Source organism: Antrostomus carolinensis, unplaced genomic scaffold (assembly GCF_000700745.2).
Source record: "Antrostomus carolinensis isolate BGI_N321 unplaced genomic scaffold, ASM70074v2 scaffold8716, whole genome shotgun sequence".
Lineage (NCBI taxonomy): Eukaryota > Metazoa > Chordata > Aves > Caprimulgiformes > Caprimulgidae > Antrostomus > Antrostomus carolinensis.
In genome coordinates this window covers 60,323-84,025 of record NW_010324388.1, presented here as the reverse complement: position 1 = coordinate 84,025, position 23,703 = coordinate 60,323, and the positions used below count along the sequence as shown (strand labels likewise).

At 39.0% G+C, this 23,703-nt stretch overlaps 1 protein-coding gene across 1 annotated transcript; it reads left to right on the top strand.

Annotated features, from left to right (window-relative positions):
- The first annotated feature begins 678 nt into the window (after positions 1-678).
- Positions 679-22,600, top strand: CLTRN (collectrin, amino acid transport regulator). The gene is made up of 6 exons (XM_010170934.2): positions 679-769; positions 1,150-1,208; positions 8,206-8,291; positions 15,150-15,266; positions 17,991-18,185; positions 22,154-22,600. The coding sequence occupies exons 1-6, from the start codon at positions 703-705 to the stop codon at positions 22,308-22,310; spliced, it is 681 nt and encodes a 226-aa protein (XP_010169236.1). The 5' UTR covers positions 679-702; the 3' UTR covers positions 22,311-22,600.
- Positions 22,601-23,703: the final 1,103 nt, after the last annotated feature.

Here is a 23,703-nt window from a genome sequence, read left to right as displayed (position 1 = left end):
TTGCTCTGCCAGACTCAGGCAAGCTCCTGAGCCTGGATGCAGAAGTGGGACTGGGGTGAGGATGGGGGGACAGGCACTGAAGCCACCAGGTCTGCCCTTCAGGAGTGCTCTGAGTCTGAAGGCAAATGAGGGCCAAATCTGGAGCCCTGTTTTTTGAGGGCAGGGCTTCTGTGTTCAGACATTTCTTTTTGAGGGATGAAAAGGGTGCCCAGTTTTCCTTTATCCTCAAGGGCCCTCTGTGGGGCCAGCCAGTTTCCCAGGGAATCAGGACGCCAGCTTCCTTTGGGATGTGGTGGTAGCCGAGCTTCAAATTCACCTGCTGTGGGTAACAGCATGGTGTCCTGCCACCGCCAGCTGTGCTGGTGTGACATCCCTCAGTCATCTTGTCTGACATCACATCTGGGGGGAAAAAGATTGGGCTGGAGCACTGTGTGAAGTTTTGTATTATTCTAAAAAGGAAGAAGAAAAATTAAAAACTTCTTACAGCTTTTTTTTTACTACAGAGAAAGGTAGTAAATAACTAACAGAAGACAGTTGTTTCTAGTGCCTGTTTTAGGTAAAATAACGGGGGTTAATTATTAAACCTTTTACTTGGTTGCTCACTTGTGCTGCTGATGCTTTAATCCTGGGTCACAGAAAGTTTAAGAGTGCTTTACAGGGCAGACTCACTTCTTTTTGCCTCAACCTTTCCACACTGACGGGATGTTACGACTTTTGCTGCTTACTCTGTCTGCAGTTGCCATTGCTCACGCTGAGCTCTGCAAGCCAGGTAAGTTCTGGAGCTGATTCCCATCCTTCCCCAGGTAAATGTAGCTATGATTTTACGCCTACAAAGCTGTCACATTCCCAGATTTTTATTTTAAATGGTTGTCTCCAGTTTAAAGGTGGAAATGCTGAGCATTTGCTTCGATTATGAGTGTGCAAATTAAGTACAGAAGTTGATCTCACCTATTTTAAAAAGGTCATGGTAAACCTCATCTTTAGGGCTGCAGCATTTTTCATGCTAGTAACTCCCGTTCTTCTAACCAGATAATCTGTTAAGACATATTTAGAAGCTGTGTTTTTTTAAATAATTAGAGAAGTAAATTATTTATAATCCCATTTTGGCTGACTATCAATATATGTTTTCTTTTTTTCTCTTTGTGTCAGATGCACAGAATGCTTTCAAAGTACGGCTTAGTATCAAAACAGCTTTGGGAGATAATGCAGTAAGTAAAGTATCTTCACATACTCTTCTTAACACTGAATATCCGCCAAAATAGAACTAATATATACTGTAAAATTTCTGAAGGCAGCACAAGCAATTTGTTTTGAAGTTTAATTGTAATAGCTTGCTCAAGTCATGATCCAAGCATCCATTTCTTGACGTTTGACTAGCCCATTCCTTAAAATGGCATCCTTTAAGAGAAGTGGAAAGCTTGCCTTTCCGTAAAGATAATTTTCTGTCAAAGATTTTTTTTTTTTTTTTTAACAGAAAAGCAGTAGAGATGCTGCACTTTATGCATGAGAGGTGCTGCATAAATCTAAGTCTGTATTTTGGGAAAAGCACTTTTGCCTGAGAGTGCTAATTGTAAAGTCAAGCATGGCTGGGAAGAGACGCAGGAAAAGATTGCTAGGTCTTTATTAAATGGGACTTTATGTCAGGCTCTCAGACAAGCATGATCTATAGAGATCATTCAAGCATATCCCTTCAATCCCCTACTGATGCAGTGCTTCAGATAGTGGCCTTTCTTCTCTGCCTGTGGTGCACAGGTTAGTCTTATGATACTTGACATACTTTGGCTTAATTCAAGTCCCTGGGCTTAATATAGAAGTACTGATGTGAGCAATAAGGGTCTGTGATATGCAAGACATGGGGAAATTAGATGACCGAATGGTCCTTCCTGATCTAAAGCGCTATGAAATATGGCAGAGCCCAATACTTCATTTGCAGTTTTGAATGCTTAAAGCAAATCTGCAGCGTGTTACAGGGCTCAGCATAAAATTACAAATGAACTGTCTTGGACGGTCATCTCCACTGAAAGTCTGGTCTGCTTATGTTAGGAGCCCTGGGAAACAAAAAGCAATAGGTTACGTGTTATAAAACACTGGAGATATGAGAATCTCCCTATGACTGTAGAAGCCATTTTAAAATTACCCTGAAATACCAGGTAATTTAACATTATCAGGGACTTAATTCCGCTGGTAACTTTGTAAACGAGACAAACTGGGAAGAAATATTCAAGATGCATGCTAAAGTATTTGTCTGTGGAAATTCATATTGAAGTCAATTCTCTTGGGTGAGAGACTTTAATTATAGTAGTGTGACCCTGGTTTGTTTAAAAATTTATTAAAAATCGTGTAATGCTATGGCTGAAAATATGTGAAAAATCATTATTGAAGCTCCTCTTGATGATAACTGCTAATATTTTTTATTTAATTATGGTTCAAAATAGTAGCAAAACATGAAAATTGCAGTTCTCAGTAATGCTCGCTCTTAGTATTTTTTACTTCTCCAACTGCAGTAAAATAACGAGGTTTTGTTTGATCATTTGTGATTTTTTTATTTTTCATCCAAAAAGGGTACGATGCAAATCATTAATCTTAAAAGCACTTTATATTACAAGAAAGAAGCAATAACTGAAGAGTCTGTTGGCTTTTGTTGTAGACAGGTAGTACTTTATTTAATATAACGAAGTGTGTGAAAGTCCTAAGAATCGGACAATCTAGAACAGCATTCTAGAACAACAACACGCTGAAAGTGGTATGATGCCATACAAAATTACCCACAAATAATGAACAATTTATTAAGTGCACAGGTAGTAGTTCCTTTTCATAGCCATCGCAATCTTCTCTGCAAATGACTGAAATTGAAAACTGAAACTACTATAAAACTGAAATTCATTTCAGCTGAAGAATTTGAGATACTTTAAAAAATTATTTATTTATTTTAGCAAAGAAAAATATAATACTGTTTTTGTATCACAGTAGGACACAGCCAGCTTAGAATATCTTGGTATGATGCTCTGCTACTAAATTCCATTTCAGTCATTTCCAAGTCACTTCAAGCTAGATGATAACAGGAGACCCTGATACTGTGGGCATTTTGCTCTAGGACTGGCAGGATAACTCCAATGTACATTCAGGGGCATAGAAGATAGGTTAGTACAGTTTTCCACAAGGTTTAGTGCATGCCATCGACTTTGTGTGAGGCTGATAAAGACAGGGCACCATTTTTTAATTTGTTCATGAGGTAAGCTGTACTTTGAGGTAAGGAGTGCCATTTAGTGTATTTATATAGTTCTTATCACACTGGAGCTGGGAAGAGCAGCTAAGGTACAGTAAGTATTTAGCTGTTATCATTTTATTTTCAAATAATGAGTGTACTTGACAGAGACATTGTTTGCTAACCGGTGGGTGGAAACATGGTGTCTGTATGCCTAAATGGAAGGATGGTGATTTATGAGTCTCCGAGGTTGGTATTAACTTGATGAGTAGTTTCTAGAATAGCTGCTTGTCACTAGTTGCTTCCTACTCATGGAGGTAGCAGAGTGGTAGAGTTAATTCAAAAGGACCAAAAACAACTATGGAGTGAGCAGAAGTGATGTGCACTGAGCAGTCTGTGTAACTCTGTGTCATCACTCAGTCTAACTGTAAAAGACTCAAAGAGCTGGCACCTCAGGTGAAGTAGAAGGTGCATATCCCTTCTGGCTCATGTTGTCAGGCTGTTTCCAGGGTAGAAGACGAAGTGGAGAAAGGCTGACATGCACCTCGTGTCTTGCCAGCAAATGGGACCCAGAAGCATGTCTGTAGCCACACTGCAGTCTGAATGGCTGTCTAATTAAAACACAGAATCATTCAGGAGGAAAGGGACCTTGAAAGTTCCCTAGTCCCCTGATACTCAAAGCCAGGTCAACACTGGAATCAGGTCAGGTTGCTCAGGGCAATCTTGTAATATTATGATCTCATTCTACTAGCTTAAATATTGTCTTCCTTAGAGCACTACTGTACCATCTCACTCCATCAACAACCCACGCTTATCATCTTTTGCCCATTATCTCATCAACCTCCTCTTTCACTAACAGGCACTTAAGACTGGCTTTCACAGTCAGCTGTGTCTACTTCTGCTCCTCCTTAACATGTAAAGGATGGCAAGTGCAACTGAGCCAAGGTCTTTGTCTTTGTTCCTCTGTAGAGCAAAGAAGATGGTACATGTTAGTAGTTCTGATACCATCACAGAAGTTTTCATTGATAAGAGAGATATCTTTGTAGTGTGTGGTCGCAAGTGATATTTAATACGTTTCCTCTATAGCAACACAAAATGTGCATCAATAGCTACACTTCATAGGAACATAAGAACTGAAGCAACATCCTCAGTCATCAGCTGCAGTCCAGGCCTTTGCAATTGGAGGATAAAGATGAAACTATTTGAGTTTCTTTGCACCTAACCTTCTGACTGGAGAAAGCTGATGATTAGAAATTGGATTCTGGTGATTTGTGCCCACTTGTCCTAAGTTGATACAGTTTATTAGCTTAAAGGTATTCTTGTCATACTTTTCCTTCTCATTATGTTGCCTCCCCCATGCATATTCAGGCCTGCAGTCCTGTACAGAGGTTCTTATTCATATGGAGCCCACAGCTATCTCCATCTCCTCTACCTCCTGTCTGATCACTGTTTTCTTGGGGCTTTGTGATAGTTCCACTGGGCTAGCCCTTGGCCAGCAGCCAACACAGCCGTTCACCCACTTCCCCCACACCCCCAGGGGATAGGGGAGAGGAATTTGGGGGGCAAGGGTAAGGAGGCTTGTAGGTTGAGATAAAAACAGTTTAATAATGGAAATAAAAGAAAACTTTTCAAAAAAGAAAAAACCCTAAACAACTAATATTAAAATAGTAGTGACAATGATAACAGTAATAAGATATGCAAATAAGTGATAACCCAGTGCAACTGCTCACCACCCACTGATAAGCCCGGCCCGTTCCTGGATAACGATCCTGGAGGAGCAACAATCCCGAACCGAAACCACGATCCCAGAAGAGCGAGAGCCCGAGAGAAAACCCGTGTGAATGCACCCCCTTTTCCTGTCAGCCCCAGATAATACACTAAACATGATGGGATATGACATGGAATATCTCATTGGCACATCCAGATGCCAGTTTTGGGCTTTGCTGTTCACTGCGCTTCTCCCTCCCAGTCCTAATGCAGCTGTGAAGCAGCCAAACACAATGGCCTTGAGCTCCAGCAGCAACTAATAACATCAGTACTTTTATCAATGATGTTCTCAAAGCAAGTCTGAACTGAAACCAAAACACAGCTCTTCTAACTACTGAGAAGAAAATTAACTCTATCCTAGCAAAACTAGGACAGGCTTCTTGCCCTTCTGCCCAGGAGGTTGTCTGCAGCTCCTTCTCTTCACTCAAGCAGACCTCTGATTTCTGCTGAGCTTTCTCTGCCAGTCTCCTCCTCCATTTCTTGCAGCTTTCTGTTTATTCTTTCTTCTTAAAAATGCTTACGTTTTCAGTTGGGGATGGAGTTCCTCACTACAAGTTATTTTCCTGTTTTGAGATACTCTTTTTAAAAGTTACTCTGACTTAAAGAAGCTCTAGGCTACTGCATTATTTATGCAAACTGACTACCTGATAGTGATGCATTGTGCATCTGTACATGTACTGCACTAAGTATAAACTTATCGAGTACATAAACTTGGCAGTGCTGCATTGCATTTGTGTCTGTGTAAGCACAAAATGAAGTGTCCTTCATCATTATCCATTCTCAAGACAACTGATCAAATTATCTCTACAGCTGGTTTAATCCAGTGGAAAACAAATTATTTTTTTCTGTCCTATTTGACCTGTTTTCAAAGAATGCTGATGGCATGGAGGGATCCAGTCAATAGTACCACAGACAGAAAAAGGAAGATCTTCCCTTTTAGTGCTGCAAATTGTGCTCTGTGGTTTAAATACTGATGTCTTTAAAATTATGATAAATAGTTTTATGGCTCTCATCTATATTAATTCCTCTACTATATTACCTCTTTTTCTTTTAGTACTAGTTACTGTCATTACTGTCACATTTTCATTTGTGCAGTGGGATTAAAATGCAGGCTTTTAGAATTTCTTTTCAAAGAGTCTTTCTTTTTCTTTTTCTTTTTCTTTTTCTTTTTCTTTTTCTTTTTCTTTTTCTTTTTCTTTTTCTTTTTCTTTTTCTTTTTCTTTTTCTTTTTCTTTTTCTTTTTCTTTTTCTTTTTCTTTTTCTTTTTCTTTTTCTTTTTCTTTTTCTTTTTCTTTTTCTTTTTCTTTTTCTTTTTCTTTTTCTTTTTCTTTTTCTTTTTCTTTTTCTTTTTCTTTTTCTTTTTCTTTTTCTTTTTCTTTTTCTTTTTCTTTTTCTTTTTCTTTTTCTTTTTCTTTTTCTTTTTCTTTTTCTTTTTCTTTTTCTTTTTCTTTTTCTTTTTCTTTTTCTTTTTCTTTTTCTTTTTCTTTTTCTTTTTCTTTTTCTTTTTCTTTTTCTTTTTCTTTTTCTTTTTCTTTTTCTTTTTCTTTTTCTTTTTCTTTTTCTTTTTCTTTTTCTTTTTCTTTTTCTTTTTCTTTTTCTTTTTCTTTTTCTTTTTCTTCTTCTTTTTCTTCTTCTTCTTCTTCTTTTTCTTCTTCTTCTTCTTCTTCTTCTTCTTCTTCTTCTTCTTCTTCTTCTTCTTTTTCTCTTTCTCTTTCTCTTTCTCTTTCTCTTTCTCTTTCTCTTTCTTTTTCTCTTTCTTTTTCTTTTTCTTCAGTTTAAGTTCCCAGACTGGCATGCATTATCATAGTATACTTACACCTCCCTTCATTCACAAGGCAAAAGTGGCGAGTCAGAACCCAGATTTTCAGCACTGCATCTGGATTTTAATGCTACTTGAGTAGTCTGTCGCTCAGCTTTGTTATCCCTGTCCTGCGGCATCTCAGAGAGCCCATTTCACAACTCATCATTTGTCTAAGGATGGTAAATATGATCAATATGACTTTCTGCCCTTTAAATGGCTGTGTCCTTCCCTGCTTAGATTCCCAGTCCACAGGATGTCAGAGCAAAATGAGGGCTGATGCCTAGAAGTTGGATTCCTTCTTTCTGCACAGAGGTTGCAGCTCCATGCATCCAAAATCAGAACTTAATAAACAGAATTAAGATTTGGCATTTTCAATGCTGTTTCCTTCTTTTTTGAGGTACATTGCTGGTTTTTCAGTGGGTTATAAAGTCCAATGACAAAGCAGGTCCAAGTTGTCAACAGGGTTAAGTATCCACGCCATTTGGTTTCTAGTTTGGATGATTACAGTGCAGATTTTCATAATGTTGAAAGTTAAAGATTAGATTTTTGTTCTGATTGACTGAAGAAAGCTGCCTCTAACCTCCATTAATATAATTCCAAGAAACTATTAATCTTTGTAATCTGCTGAAAGGGAAAATTCAATCAGTATGCCTCAGTCATAGCTCTTGTTATATAAATGTAATAGGTGCAGTTCTTACAGGTCATTGGAATTGCCCATGTGAATGAAAGCCCAGGGGAACCTGGTGAAGCTGTCTCACCAAACTGCAATTATGGAAGCATGACTTTTCATCAAGACAACAGATAACAATTTTTGGGGCCTGTATTTTACTTTTTATTGAAGTAGTAAGGATGTTATTTTATTTCTTTTGTCTAATGTGCAATATAGTAATTTGTACTATAGTTGAGTCTGTCTTCTTGTTGCAAGGATGGCATGCAGCAATAAGGCCATAATCTCATTTTATTTCCTGATGTCCTGACATCCACCTTCTAGAGACTACCTTCAGTGTTAGCTTTTTTTTCTTTTTGGGCAACACCAAATGGTCTTTGAGAACATATTTAAACCTTGTGCTTTAACAGGGTTTATCCAGCAAAAGAGGTAAGGCCATGAGTACAGCTCTGTGGGGAGAATTCTAGTAATATGCCTAGTCTTTGGTACAAGAAAGTACATCTCCAGTTTGGTCACCTTTCAGAAACATTCAATTAATTCAGTTTTTGGAAATGGTCTTTGCACTTTATATTGTACTTTATAACAGCCATTAGAAAAAGTCATTTGTGCACAGTAAATAATGGGCAGGAATTTATTTTTGTAGCACAACCAGAGAATTTATTCATTTTCTTGATCAAAATACTATTTCAAGTTCAGTGATTCTTTTCCCTCTCTGTACTGGTAGCACTGGTGCTGAAGCTGATTATTTTCCATCTTCCTTTACAGTATGCCTGGGATGCTAATGAAGAGTACCTCTTCAAAGCAATGATGGCTTTTGCGATGAGAAGATATTCCAGCAAGAGCACAACTCAGTAAGCGTCTACTCTGATTTGCCTTATACATAATAACAATGCTGCAGAGGTCCCTTCCAATCCCTAAAATTCTGTGATTCTGTGATTCTCTGCTGTACTGAACTGTAGAAATCATTACACACAGTTTCTAAAAGCAGACTGTTCCAGTTTATTTCATTGACACCCAGATACATGTTAAACATCATGCTCTCTCTGACTTAAGCAATGTCCAGTCTTTGGACCCATGTCCCCGTTGATGTGAAGTGACACAGCTGTGTATACCAGTGGGATTGTGCCAATTTACTCTAGCAGAATCTGGCAGTAAGACATGATACCTTCTGGAGACCATACTGGGAGAGGCGAAGGGACACATTGGCAAGGTCAAGAAATGCAGTACAGATCCTTGAATAAGCAGCTTTAGTGCATGTTTTCTTAGAGGACAGCTTCAGCAGTATGCTGAAGATGAGCTGACTCAGAGAACTGGAAGGTGGATAGCTATGCTAATGCTGTGTTCTGCTGGGCAGGTATCTATCCCTCATATTGCAGAGGTTGAGTTCCCTAATACTGAGAAGTTTCAGTTCAGACATAAATCAGCCTTTAATTGGTTTTGGGATCAAATCTACCCTGAGGTATTGAATATTCTTCTCAGGCTTCTGAACCTTGCTATTTACAAAATTAGATACCAGATTAGACAGACCATTTAGCAAGCTGTATTTTCAGTATGTTCTTATCTTTCCTAAATGAGAAACCTTGTAAGTGTATTTCTATAGACCTCTTATTTTTTCATTGTTTTTCAATCTTAAAGGAAAGATTTATAGTTCTGGTAAGCTAATGAGGATAAGGTTCTCAATTTACTTTAAAAAAAAAAAACAAACAACAAAAACCTGCTTTAGGCTGTCATTGCATTAGGTGAAGCATATTCCACATTTGCAAAGATATTAGTTAATTTTAGTCACATAATGATTTTTGCACCTGCTGCACTTTCTCTTAAATAGAAGGTGATTTACCCTTCCATGTAACAGGAGTGTTTGGTTCCTTGCTGTTTCATTTTTATTCCTCAGAAGTTGTGTCCGTTGAGCAAGAGAGCCATTCCACCAAGCTTAAAAAAACCAGTCAAGTATGCTACTGCACCAAATTAAAATGACACTTAAAAAAATGAGTTCAAGATACAAGCTAATTAAAGGTGATTATGGAGGGCTTTTTCAAAGGCTTTCATCCAGTACCTGATCCATAAAGATTCACTTTTGTACACTTATTTTAGTCCCAGGTCCTTTTTAAAAATTATTCTCTTCCGTCAAAGTCATGGTGCTTTCACACAGCAAAAAACCTGTGTCAGAAACCAGTGATCTTTTTCCTCTTCAGGCATTTAACATCTTCAAGCTTTACTGTCTCTCTGCAGACTCAACTAATATTAGAAAACTTGGTGCAAGAATGGGAAAAAATCAAGCCAGTATGAAAGGAGTAACAAGTTTTAATGGAAGTTGTCTCTGTCCACTCTGGAAAATCACAGAATTTATGCTCACTTAATTTAGTTTCCTGCTAAGACAATTTTTCCTATGGACAAATATGATAATGTCAGTTTTACTCCAGTTTGGAGGTGGGCTTGAACACATCAATGACTTTCTTCTACTATGTTTGTCAGAGAAGTCAGTATAATAGTTGGAAAAAGATAGGTGTGGGCATCTTTACCTCTTATTTAGATGGTATAGGACTTCCTCATAGGGTGTAACTTGGTGCGTACCTTCAAGGTGTATCTTCTAGGACTTCTAGATACCTTTGGGGTCATGTGTAGACAGCATGTCAACCAGAGGACAGCTGTGCAGCTCTGAGATCTGATACAACTTACTAGGCAACATGCTGAGGCACATACTAGGCAAAATCCTATCTGTAGGTCTTTCCCAAATCCCAAGAAACCTCAGATGACCCCAGAGAGCTTGATAAACCTCCTTATACACCCTAAAAACCCCTGTCTGTTACATGGGAGCAGGAAAGCTATGAAAGCCTCCATCCTGTTAGAAGTCCTGGAAATAATGCACTCCTTTCCCCACCCTTGTGTCTGGCAGCTGGAAGGAACTGGGTACAGAGGAAGCAGTGCAGTCCATCTCCATCCCCTCTGCGGTGGGTGTGCGGTGTGGGAGTACTCAGCATCCCAGAGGGTACAGCACTATGCCGTGCACACAGGAACAGCACTCCCACATAGCTGGTAAGGATAGTGTCAGGGGCTGGAACTGTGGGGAAGAGGAAGGCAGAAGCAGGAGCTTGTGGAAAATAAATTGCATCACGCTACAGGAGCTTTTACAGATAAATGCCAGCTGATTTTCTTTGTGAGCTGTAAAAAATCAATGATCAATTATTCTCTCATAAAAGAACGAACAAATTGCTTGTGAATGCATTCTGGTAGCATCTAAATTTACCCAAATTTTGCGTCTGATTAAATAAAGATTATTGTCAAAATTAAGACTTATGAAAAATTCACCAGTGTTTTACATAACCAAATACTGGTTCTACCAGGGTATAAATTGTGCACAGGGCCATAACCAGGATGTGACAAACCTCTCCTTTAACATCCCATTAATTTCTAACACACCCACAGCCCTGCAGTAACTCACAGCCACAACTAACTCCCACATGAGACCAAATGTCATTAACTTCAGCAAGCTGGATGAGGCCCGAAAAGAATTTGTCTGGTGGATCAGCATAACCATTGTTATAGTCTGTCTCATCATTTTTGAGATTGAAAGTCACCTTTTGTTAAACTTCTGAAGCTGGATAAAAGCCAGGCTGTAATGATAAGCATTTGAATGTGCTGCTGGAAACAGCAGTTGATGCTGTTGTTGCCCTTGTGTAACCACTGAGTGACCCAACACAGAATGGACAGGATTGCACATGACATCTTGAGTTCTCTAAAGTTAATTTCTAAACTAAAATTTAATAAATCATGGAGCGGTGTTTAATGTTTGAAAGGCTTGTCAAATTTTCAAGTTTGTGTGAAACAGAAGAAAGACACAATCCATCAAATTACTCAGTAATTATTAATACAGATAAAATAAATACTTCTTTTTCAGTGGAGAAATAAAAACCCCTTTATTCCCTACTCTATATATGGCCTTTCAATTAATTCTCAATACATATATTCATGAACTACATAAGCCAACCTTTGATCTCTCAGTGTTAAAAAATTGTCTGTAGTCTGTGTTAGTAACCCTGGTCTCTCTAATCTGTGACTCATTTGAAATAATTTGCATCTCTTTCTGGCCTGAGACTAGTTAATCTTTAGAGCAGAAAGAAGTAACAGAATCTACTTCTGGTACATCTTCCCCCCATTTGTAGATAGAAAAAGCTGCAGTTTTCCTCATGATGTGACGGTAAAAAAATTCATCAGCATTATCCATGTTCCTAAGACAGGCTATTTTGATACTAAAAATATTGTGGCCATTTAGAATAACAAAATAAGCTTCTAGAGTTAGAGCTGTTACGTCAAGGTGATCCCGTGGCTGCTGTTCACAAAAAGGAAGGCACTAACGTTCCTTTGTAGGAGCAGCTGCACAACACTGGATTATAAAAGGCCTAATGCTTTTGGGAGAGCTGGAGATAGGTGCTTGGGTCTTGGGGACTGTGGTTCTCCCACGAGCTAATGGCCACTGTAGGCACCCAGCTCCCTTTGAGTCTCTGGCAGCTCTTTCTTACCCCTAAACAATCCTTTAAATCTCCATAAGGCACAATGATGGTGTTTCATGCCAAGGAACCATCAGGGTGTCCTGCCCTCTACTCACTGGTGTTCACTTGCCTATGTTAAAGGAAATACAATTTTGGACTTTTGCCATGATGCCATGAGGCAGAACCAGGACCTTGTCATTTTGATAATACAGTCTCCTATAATCCCCATGGCAAAACTCTATCACCTGTTAAGAAAATAAAAAGATGTCCACGTCTATGTTTACAAATACACTTAATTAGCATAGTGCATGGAGAAGTCAGGTTTCTCAAATCTAAACAGTGTAGAGCCATAGTTTTGTAATCCTCTGCATGCTGTCAATCAAATCTGCATCCAAATAGCACAAGGGAAAAAAAAAAAGGCATACCTGCTGCAAAGAAATTGCCACATTGGTGCTTGTTGAACCAGTCTGTTTTGGTGTCTACTCAATCCCCGTTGAACTTCTTATGAGTGGTATTATTCTCTTTGGAGCATGGAAGGATTTACAGCATTCAGATTCTGCTGTTGAAAAAGCAGCGACCGCGGAGTTTTGGATGCTTATAATTGAACTAGGATCTTGGACACAATAGGGAGCAGAAAGGAGGCAAAATTTACGTGTCCTAGTGTAAACCTTGCTGCCCAACGAATTCAGTGCTGTTTGTTCTAGAGAGAGAGATGCTGCCCCTAATGATGACCAACTGCCCTATCTCATGCTGAAAGCCTTGGCACTGTAGAGAGACCCCAGGTTGAAGATTCTCTTTGAGTCTCTGAATGAGAATTAGAGAGTCTGGGTGCTCTGCCAGTCTTTGTCTACCAAATTTATCTTTCCCTTTGGGGATCAAACTTTCCTCACTCGCCCCATTTCAAGAACATCTTAGGGTAACACAAACACAGATTTTCTACCTGGACCCAATTTTGATTGTGCCACAGTAATTCCAGCTTTAAGAACTGCAGTAACATGAAGCTTTAGGTCTGATCCTACTGTTAGAAATTCTCCTGATGGGAAAGTTCCTCTGCAGATACAATTTTAGATACTCTGAAGTCAGCAAGACTTTTGTCATCCACCAGCCAAAAGCACTCTTTTTCCCCTCCTCTAAATCCACTTTAATCTTCTGACTGTTGCCAGCAAACTGATGTGAACATCTTTTCAAATTCCAGAGGATGGCTTTCCTCTTTTATCCATAAAAATTCTCTGTATTTGCAAAACTGACATTGTTCCAGAGAGATACAATTGAGTATTTCAGCTCTGCAAAATCATTGCTTTCTATTTTATTGCATATTCTATGGAATATATACCTTCTCTGTAAAACAGAAGGTTGCACTACCGAAGGCACCCAAAACACCACCCAAAAAAGCTTTCAGCAATTTGTAAAATATTTCTACAAAATATCCATAATGAACTACTGTGATCAACCCAGTGCTTGTCCTGCCTTTGAAAGCGAACTCATTCTTTTCTGGATGGAGACTACACATTCATCAGCAATTTTGGCTCCCACACCATCCTTCCTACTTCATGCTTCCTGCTCCTTAGGCCACTGCAGAGGAAATTTAATTATTTTCGTCATTAGCCAGCAGATGGCACTGGGAAACAAAGCTCTGTGGCAGGGGAGGTGGATTGCAGCCGGGGGTTTGTCACCCTGAGACAGGGCACAGGCTGGATAGGAAATGTTAAAACTTGCTTTTTGATGATGGACAGGCCAAACCCTTAAACCAATTCTAGTAGTAATGGGCACTACAAACATCACTGCAGTTAATTAAAAGAGGAGCTGCATTCCTCTTCACTGGTTCACTGTAGGGTTTCCTTCTCCAAAACAACAGGTAGTATCTGAAGACTGATTATCCCAAGTGGCATTTGTCAAAACAGGGCAGCTCTGTTGTGCTTGTGGCCAAGTACTCCTCGTGCAAAGGTGAACCAAGTCTGGGCTGCTCTCTGGAAATGAAAATGATCCTAATTCTTGGTCCTGGACTTTCAGAATCTGCTCTCTGCTTGGACATGGCCTGTAAATCTGAATCCTAAATCAAATTCTTTGGATTATTTATTAATGATACAGAACTAATTTTTTTATTTTTTTTTTCCATTTTATCTCTCTAACTATCTGTCACTGAATTCATAAGGGCTTTGGCTGTCCTTTTATGATACAGACTATGTTCCTTACCATACTGTAATAAATGCCACCTTTTACAATTCCTGAGTATTATTCCCGAGTATTATTCAAGTTTGTCTGGTTTGTTTCTTAGTTGTGTGAATAAACTAGGAACAGATAGAATGACATAGGGCTACCATCTATCCTCAGTCACTATTATGATACCAATGTATTAGCCTTAACTTCTTTAATTTAAATACTCATGATGGTGCCATTCCATGTGGCTCTTCTAATGATAATTCTGCCACTTATTAGTATTAGAGGTAGAAAATGAATTTGTAAGAATCTGAAAAAAGCATTTAATAGACATTTTGCACACTTTTTACATAGTATGCCATGGAAGCTGTGTGCCTGTACCCTTCCCCTATTAACTTCACATAAAGCCGAGCAGCCTTCTTTTAAAACAGATAAATACAACATTCTATGATTCTATGATTTGTCATAGCGTAAGCTAAAGGGCATAGGCCAGTGCCAGTAGATTGTCTGAATTTAGCCTGTTGCCTCCACTCTGTGCCTGATTCTGTGAACAAAGATATTAAAAAGTTTAACATCAATTTCATTGCTCTTCCCTCCAACAAATGTATCCTGTAGAAGGACTGCACTCACTTGGAAGTCATGTAGGGAATCCCCCAGGTCTGATTCCTGTGGTATTAGCTGTCAAAACCAAAAGTCTTAGTTCACCAATGTATTTGCCCCATTATAAGGCCTTTGTCACAGCCCTGATGATTAAGATGCAAATATTTATTTTTCCATTTGATTATGCTAAATGTATGTCCAAGACCATGCAAGTTTGTAATAGATTCAGAAGTTTGTTTGAAGACTCAAGTTTGGTCGCAATAAGCTTAATTTTTTTTTTTTATCATATTGTGAAATAGGAAAAGCTGTGAGTGAAACTTCTTCCTTGAGCATTAACTGTTAACTTTTTAAAAAGTAAGAATTTTTCCCCCTTTAGATGAAAGCAATATTTTAAGAAAATCTAAAATATTTCAATAATTCCTTCCATGCTTCTTTAATGATGATTTTTGTTTTAACTATCTGCAGAATTTCCAATGTGCTGCTCTGCAATGTGACAGATCGGGTGTCATTTTGGTTTGTGGTCACAGATCCATCCAAAAATGTGACAACTGTTCCTAGAAGTGAGGTAGAGGCAGCCATCAGGTACAGTCACTGCTTCTGCAACCTTTTTCTTCCTTGCTGACTGAGGATGCTTTCTCTCTCGGGGCCTTGTGTGAATGAGCACTCTTTAAGGGTAAACTGATCCAAGTAGCTAAAACACCAAGAGGTCAGTACTCTTTCATGCATGTGAGATCAGAATGATTTTTAACCGTCCCACAGAATGTAAAGCATGTGAGCCTTGGGATTATAACTTTGTAAGGAGTCTGTCTTAATGCTGGAGCCTCAGAAGAAATCTAGTCCCTTTCCAGAGCCCTACCTGTAATTTACTGTCTAGTACATGGCACATACACTGTTCTCATCCAGCTGCTACATTTACCACCGAGAGAGCCTTCTCTCTCAGATGGTGGAATTGCACACTTTCTGGATGGGACTGATATAATTTAACTTTCATTGCATACCATATGCACATCTACAACTGGACTAATGACCCCTTTTGGTGCTTCTCAAGTATAGTTCATCTGACTTCAAGTTAGCTTTCACATGGGAATGCTCATGTGAACTCTTCATGAGCAGAGCTGGCTGTGTCGCAGCTTGGCTTAAACAATCTTATACTTGAATTCTTTTCATGCCAGCTCTTTGTAGAATGCCAGTTAATATCATAGCTGAGCATTGCTTGTACAAAGTACCGTGTGGTACAAATCAGTTTTCTTTCTGCTAAATATTGCATTCTATAGCCAATAAAAACAAAATCATGGAGATGAAGAGGGAAAAAGAAAAAAATGGGTAATCTGGCCTCAATAGTCCACCAAACCTACATAAGGGGTTTATAGGGATGACTCCCACAAGCAGCATAACTCACGTACCTTTCTCAAGCACCAAGTGGAAAACAGACCTCTTTGTTTTTAAGCATTCTGTACTTTGTCTTGAAAATTCATGTTATCTCTATGGAGGTGTAATGCCTAATTCCTGATGAATGAGTATGCGTTCTTTTGGAAAGATTAACTTTTAAGCTTATGAGCAGATTAAACTATTTCCTACCGAGACACCAAACAATACCTTCATAGCATTAGTGGAGGAAGCAGATTATTTATTCACTGAAGCTCTCTGTAAGAGTGCTGGAATGCAGGGTTTTTGCATTTCTGTTATTCTTTGATATGTTCAGTAGCATAAGCTGATTTATTTAAGTCTTTTATGTGCCCTGTTTGCCACAGAAATTGGGTACTGTTATAGTACGTTTGCTTTTTAACTCCTGTCTGTCATCCAATAAAAATATGCTATTTATGAAAAGTTTTAATTTCTACATAACTTAGAAACAAGAAATAAAACAGTCTATAAAACTACAATACTTTTTATTCAAGTCTTCTGATTGCAGGCCTCCATGCTAAACCATTATTCTAATTCTTCATATTACAGTAGCACATAAGAACCTTACCCATGGACCAGAATTTTATTGTATGAGATTCTCTACAACGTAAGAATAAAGAGGAAAGGGAACCTTCTCAAAGCTCTATATGAGACCTAAGATTTTGCATAAATATACAGAAGTTATATTTATGTATAAACAAACATGAAATGTAGTTGCCTGCATGTGTTTGAGCACAAAATTCTGTAACTCCAACCATTAGATGAGGGTGAACAATGCTTATTTCAGCTGTTCACAATGAACACATCACAATGATCCTTTCATATCAATAAGGATGAAAATATTTTCTAAATCAAAGAGGGCTTACTGTATAATGAGTCTTGTAATATGCCATGGCTTTCAGTCCTCTCCAGGACTTTCCAGCTTTCCATTAAGGTTAAGAACTTCCTCTTTTAAGGGGCAGTCAAACATGGATTTCCCATATATCTGTTCTTTGGAAATATTTGTTCTATGGTAAATAAATTGAGTTGCACACAAGAAGGAGCTACTGTAAATCATACAACTGCAATTGAAAAGAATCTCTAAAGACCAATATAAGTAATACATTTTCTCAAAATTTTTTTACATTTTGAAAACGCTAATGGAAGATACTGCTAAAGCCTCCTAAGACTGCTTAGATTCAGGTCCAGAAATACCAGCAAATGCTTAGAAGTAGTGAATGTGGGTGAAGGTATCCATTAAAGGTTAGCAGTTGTACTACTCATATGGAAAAGTGTATTTATCAGACTTACAGTTTCTCATCATGGAAAAAATGTGCAAAGTACAAATCCCTTTAGCCGCATCCTGAAGGGAAGAAAGGCATGTTGGTAACAGGGGTGGATTCTTCTGGACCAAATTGTATCACGTGCCTCATAGACCTATGAAAATCTACAGCAGCAAGAGCAGATGTACCAACTCATAACATGCAGGATGGTTCAGTTTGAGGAACCAAGGTGTGCTGATCCTCTAAGCATTGCAGAGTAGATCTGCCACTCCCATGCCAATCTTGAATGCTGCATGAGCAAGACAACAGAGCCACCTTCACAGATTACAACCTTCAACATATGGTCCAAACCAGAAATAAATAATAATACTATACTTCAGGTCTCATCTGTATTTTCCAGTTTTTCAGATAAATACATATAGAAGTCTGGTGTTCAAAACCCTTTGTGTGTGTGGTTGTCTATGGATTACTGAAAAGGTCTGTGTGAAAGTGAAGGTCTATGCAGTCCTACCAACATCACACTGAATCACATTCAGCCCTTGTAGCACATACATGAAAATTTCTTTTTTTTTTCTTTTATATTTTTAGCTTATAAAATACCTTTATAAAGAGTTGTGACGTTCTTTGTGTTTTTATGAAGGATGAACCGGAACAGAATCAACAGTGCCTTCCTCCTGAGTGACAAAACACTGCAGTTCCTGAAGATAACCTCAACCTTATCACCTCCCGTGGAACCCTCCACACCTGTCTGGCTTATCGTATTTGGGGTTGTTCTTTGTCTCATTGTTGCTGGAATTGTTTTCCTTGTTGTTGCAGGGATTCGGCAACGCAAGAAGTAAGTGGCTTAGCTTTTCTTCTGTTTTAACTGCATACTGGCAAGTTACATCAGCTGGGCTGGTTTTGCTTTTCAGATCAGCCACAGAGAAATTACAGCTGTGTGCTCCCTCCCTCTATGGGTACAGATAACCCATGTGTCCTCTTCTGAGGAAAGGGATTACAATATTTAATTGTGAAGTATAGATGCCTTAGTAGTGCTGGGGTGTAATGAGGAAATAGGGAGTATAAGAATATGATCCTGGAGGCCACCTAACTAGAAATGATAACTTTTGCTGTCATTCTTCTCAAGGTTTAGTGTGCCACAGATGAGCTCCTGTCAGACTACCCAAATAGCTACCAAGAGTGAGAAGGCTGGCGGTGACCGTGCCTCTTCCAGGGCAGTAGTGTCAAAAGGTGGCAAGGCTCAAAAAAAATTTACTGCTGAAGTTTGAGAAGCCTCAGTAGAGGACACAATAATGATAAGTGTATGGTTGAAGAGGGCCTACTCAATGGAGTGGTTCACGGTCTCACCTACCATTCGTTACCTGATGAGTCCAAAGTACCCAGTCCTTCACAGGTTCATGACCAGATCTCCCCACGAGCCTAGGTGTTTTCTGTTTGGCAACTGGGTAGGAGTTTTCCTCTCTTTCTGCCCTGTGGTGGCACTGGTGAAAAAGAGAAGGCTATTCATGTTTCCTATCTGTGAGCATGTTGGAGCAAGACAGAAAGTAGATGGAGTTTTGGTCCTGTCATCTCTGTTGGCTCAGAGCTGGGCATAAGAAATAGAAATTTCTCATCTGAGCTGAGATTCTGCCATAGAAGTTCAGCTTCTGCCTTGGTTTATGCTGCCATGGAGATTAGGTTAACACAAAATTATGACTTCAGCAACAATCATGCAGGAACAGCAGAAGAAAAGAAAAAGGGTAAATTTCTGCTGACAACTAGATAATGTTAAAATTATTGACTGTATGGTGGACTGTATCCCCAAATATGTCAGAACGAGGGATTAATATATGAGAACTGGTGTGTTGTAGAGACTTTTCCTTTCTGCCTCCTTATCACCTTGAAGAACAACATTAAAAGACCTCAGAAAAACACTTACTGTGAAGGATAAGTGCTTCTTCTAAAGAACCCTTAGTAGTGTAGTCAGAATCTCTTCAGTTATATTTTGCATTCAGAAGAGTTCCATGAAATTGCAGAATTCCTTTCTGTTTTCAAAAAACAGAGTTAAACAAACAATAAATGAGAGATGCTGTTAGGGAAAGGGTCTGGGCAGGTACTTGGCATATGTGAATAGTTTAAGCCCTGTCAAAACCTTCCATGTGATATGGGCTGAGTTATTTCATCCCCTGAACCTAGGTAACCTCTTCTGTAAAACTGGAGAACAATGTTGCTACCTAAAGCTCATACCTGCCCTCTCTGTAGTGTCACGGCTCTGCATGACTATATAGTGCCTAACTTAAAGGAGGTCTTTGAATATTTTGAACAAGTGTAATATAAATAAATTATGCTAAATAGCTATGATTTTTCTAGCTAAAATAATCATCTGTGCTTCAGACTGAAAGACAGCATTTCCCCCCCTCTATTTTCAAAATAACTCAGCTGAGCTTGAGCAGTTCCCCTCAATATGGTGTAAACTACATACTAACAGTAATATGGCTTGCTGCTGCCTGCCTACGGTCACTTGGCATCCTCTCTGTCTCATGCTCTTGTTGTTATGCTCCTTTTCACTTTGGCATCTGTTTCCCTACTCCGCCTTTATGTATAACTTTTTCTCAGAGCAGATTCATCCCTAACTGAAATCTAACCCTCCTTTCATATCAATGGCACCTGCAGGCAAGGGCAGGGAAATGAGAGAGAGGGTAAAACAACAATATATTTCTTACACCTACTGTTGCAAAAGCTGGAGAGGTAAAAGGAATGGTCTGGGTTATTTGGGTTCTTGAAAGAAGGGCCAGACATCAGAGAAGTGAATTTTGAAAGTGATCATCTCTTTTTCAGGCACTGATGTATGTGACCAGGTTGTCAAAGAGTTCAGCATGTCCAGTAATGAGTTTTCTCGGAAACTTATCCAGAGCTGACATAAAGAGCATTTCTCATAAATCTGGCCTTTTGTCTTTAGGGGCCTTTAAAGTACCCGTTAAACACCTCAGTTCAGATAAACCCCAAAGCATGTGCTTCAGACTGTTCGTACTCAGGGTGGCAGAGAAGCACAATTGGCATATAACGGAGTTTCAGTAATGAGTTAGACTCGTGTCATTTCCTGAACTGAAAGATTTTCTTAATTAGGTCTCCACTGTGTATCACTGCCAACATATAAAGTTCCAAGCTGCAGCTGCTGGAAGCTTGAAGATCTCCATGTGATTGTAGCCCTTGACTCTACAGTGAGCTGGATCAGACACACTGTTTCCCAGCTTTATGTTTGTTCTGTCATTGTAACAATAGGACATCTCCTTCTCTGATAATAGATTTGGCACATACCCAAGGCAGGACAATCCTTTACTGGCTATGCTGAACTAGACTGAAGTCTACCCCTACCCCCTGAAATCCCATCTGCAGCAAAGGCCATAAACTTTTGCCTTGGGAAGAGTGAAACAGAATAGAGTACACACAGTGTTCCCCTCTATTACTCTCCCAGCATCTAATTTGCAGCTGGAGGTCTCCCTGAGCTGGATTGGGTCTTTGTGTGTTGAGTAACCCACAATGTTTTCTTATTGAGTCTCCCCTTGGACTCCTAGAAGTTTTTAGCTTCTCTGAATTCCTGTGGCAATATGTTCCACACATCCCCTGCTCATCTCATTTATTCTGAAACTGCTTCTTAGTATCTTCTTTTATGTTCTGCCCACAGAGTTTTTGTATTAAAGAACACTCCTTTTATCACTGTAAGAGCAGATACAGCAGCCAAAAGCCAGAGGTTTCCACTACTAACCTCCATATTTATTTTTAGCTTTAGCAAGTCTGTAATTACAAGAATCTCCCAAAGGCCAATAAAATTTTATTATTGTCAATATCGCTGTTATTAGCAGTTACACTGAGTCAGGTTGTTATGATTGTCCTGAGTCAGAATGTTACAGTACATGTTGCAGGGTAGGAAGAAGCAGTGAAGCTGACCTTTGAGTTTCTTATCCTCTGAAACCGCTGATGCTGCAGGCTGTAAAGTACAGCAGGTTTTTCAACTATGAACTAGTAGATCTCAAGGTCAGAATAAATCTGGAATTAAAGGAACATTGTGACATGTCTGGTATTTCTGTATTACATCTCTTCATAGTTGTATTTGTAGATAATTTTATTCAGCAACTATTTTAATATGCTTTTGGTGAGAACTAGAGCCTGGAAAAGTGAAAGCTGTGCAGTCGTTTGATCTAGAAAATGAAAGTATCAAATATTGGGTAGGAAGGTGGCTGTTAATGAAGTGTGAACTAAAAATACAGATTTGTAGCATTAAGAGTACCTAACTTCTGGAGAAGATCATCAAGGATTGTGAGGGTACTCAAGTCTCCAGATTTGGAGGCTATAGCTCAAAGTTGATCTGTTTCTAAAAAGTATGTTTTAATTTGTCCACATCATGGGGTGAAATCTATGACATACATAACAGGGTCAGACTAGATGTTTAATGTCCTTCCTGACATAAAGCAAAAACAGATTTAGAGATTTTTTTTTTCCATTTTTGTTTTGCACCAGCTTTTCCTTCTGCACCCTCCAGTAATTTTGCAGAATAATGTGGTGAAGTAATATTTATAGCATACTTACATCTTTACTCTAGGTTTTCTGATTACCAACCTCAAACCACTAAACCAGGGCTTCCAATCTGTGGGCCTCCCACCTTCTGTGGTATATTTACAACAGCAAAGAGATGCACCAGATTATGCCTTTCAGAACAAAACCTATGATAAATTTCTGACTAAATGTGCAGTTTTCTGTATGTGGAATTGTGGTCGAGTGCTGCAGGTCAACAGAATAAGATTATTTTATCTTTCTTGTTTTTAGAAAGAATAAAGAGTCAACAGAGAGAGAAAATTTAGAAGAGAAAGGCGAAGTAACAGTAACAGTAGAAAACGGGATTCCTTGCGAAGCGCTGGATTTAAAAGCAGGCCACATTAATGGAGTCTTTGCAGCAGATGATGAACGGTTCACATCCTTATGAAATGCTGCCATTGCTATCTGGCAGTTTTTTGAGAGACTCCTGTGCCTGCCTTATCTCGTCACTGCTCCTGAATGTCAAACATGAAGACAAGAAAAATGTCCTTTCACTTAATTTCCCTCAAGAGAACCTTTTGCTGATAACACATACACTCGAACCTTCATTACAAAGCTTTTGTTCATGAGCAAAGCAAATGAGAAGACCTCAAATGATATCCATTAAAGGTTTCCAGAATATGTGTGGCAGAACAGGGTTGAAACCTGCTTTGTGTCAGGTGTTTAATTTTTAATGATTATTTAAATATGTCCATTGCTTGTTTTTCCCTGGTACAAATGTGAAACTGCATTATTCCTGAATGTCACTGGGGAGATCATCTATCATTGTAAATTCTTGCTGGGCTTTCTTTCAAGCTGTATGCAAAAGTTTCTTTGTAAAATGACTTCTGTTTGCTGATATGCAGTATGCCTTTGGATGGAATAGTGATCAATGCATGAAAGTTTTCATTTATTGAGGTAAAAAAAAGCAAGCTTTCACAGCCTCTGTAAGAGCAGGTTAAAAAGCAGCTGGGTCATCTATAGCTTTAGGGCTAGCAAAGATCTGTTACTAAAAGTGTTTTTCACTTAACAGTCAAAGCCACAGATTACATGACCTGGAAATTAAAAGCCCCCAAACTTTGAAAATTGTTGAAATTAAAGTTGCAACAAAGAGCAGATTTTCCACAGGTGCAATCTGTGGTTAGTGGCCCAACTCTCATTAAATCTATGAGGGCATTTCACAGCTCTTTGAAAAATCTTTCTTACATTTTTAAATAAAACTGTAGCAGATTTCCAACACATAGCCAACTTGGGGACAGAAACACCAAGCTGTTGGGCTTGATGCACCTAATCTGGATAAGAATGTGTAGGCGGTGGTAAGTCAGCAGAGACCATTCAGGCCTATTTGTGTGGTGGGGAGTTGAGGGCATCCAATGATTCCAGACCCTAAACTGCATTGTTGGATTACTTTGAAGTCAGCCATACATACAGGTTGTGCTATCTGTGCCCTGATCCCGTTCTCATTTAAATCGGTCATAAAGTTCTGACTGATTTCAGAAGAACTGGGCCCCAGTAAAGGGGAGCTGTATGTAATTGTAAACAGAGAATGGAAGTGTGTTGAAGCAAAATATGATATCTGCAGCCACCAAACAGCTGCCCATGTCACTGGAGGAAGGATTTGACCATTAGCTATCCTGTTTCCAGTGTCATGTTTGGAGGCAATATTAGAAAACCCATTTACTTATTAGGGTTGTTCCATCAAACTCCTCACCAACAGGAAAAGGGTAAAACGGGGTGAAAGCTGATTGTAAAGGACCGTCCAGTGTCCTGAAGGGTATGATGCTTTCTTGCCTCCCAGGGTA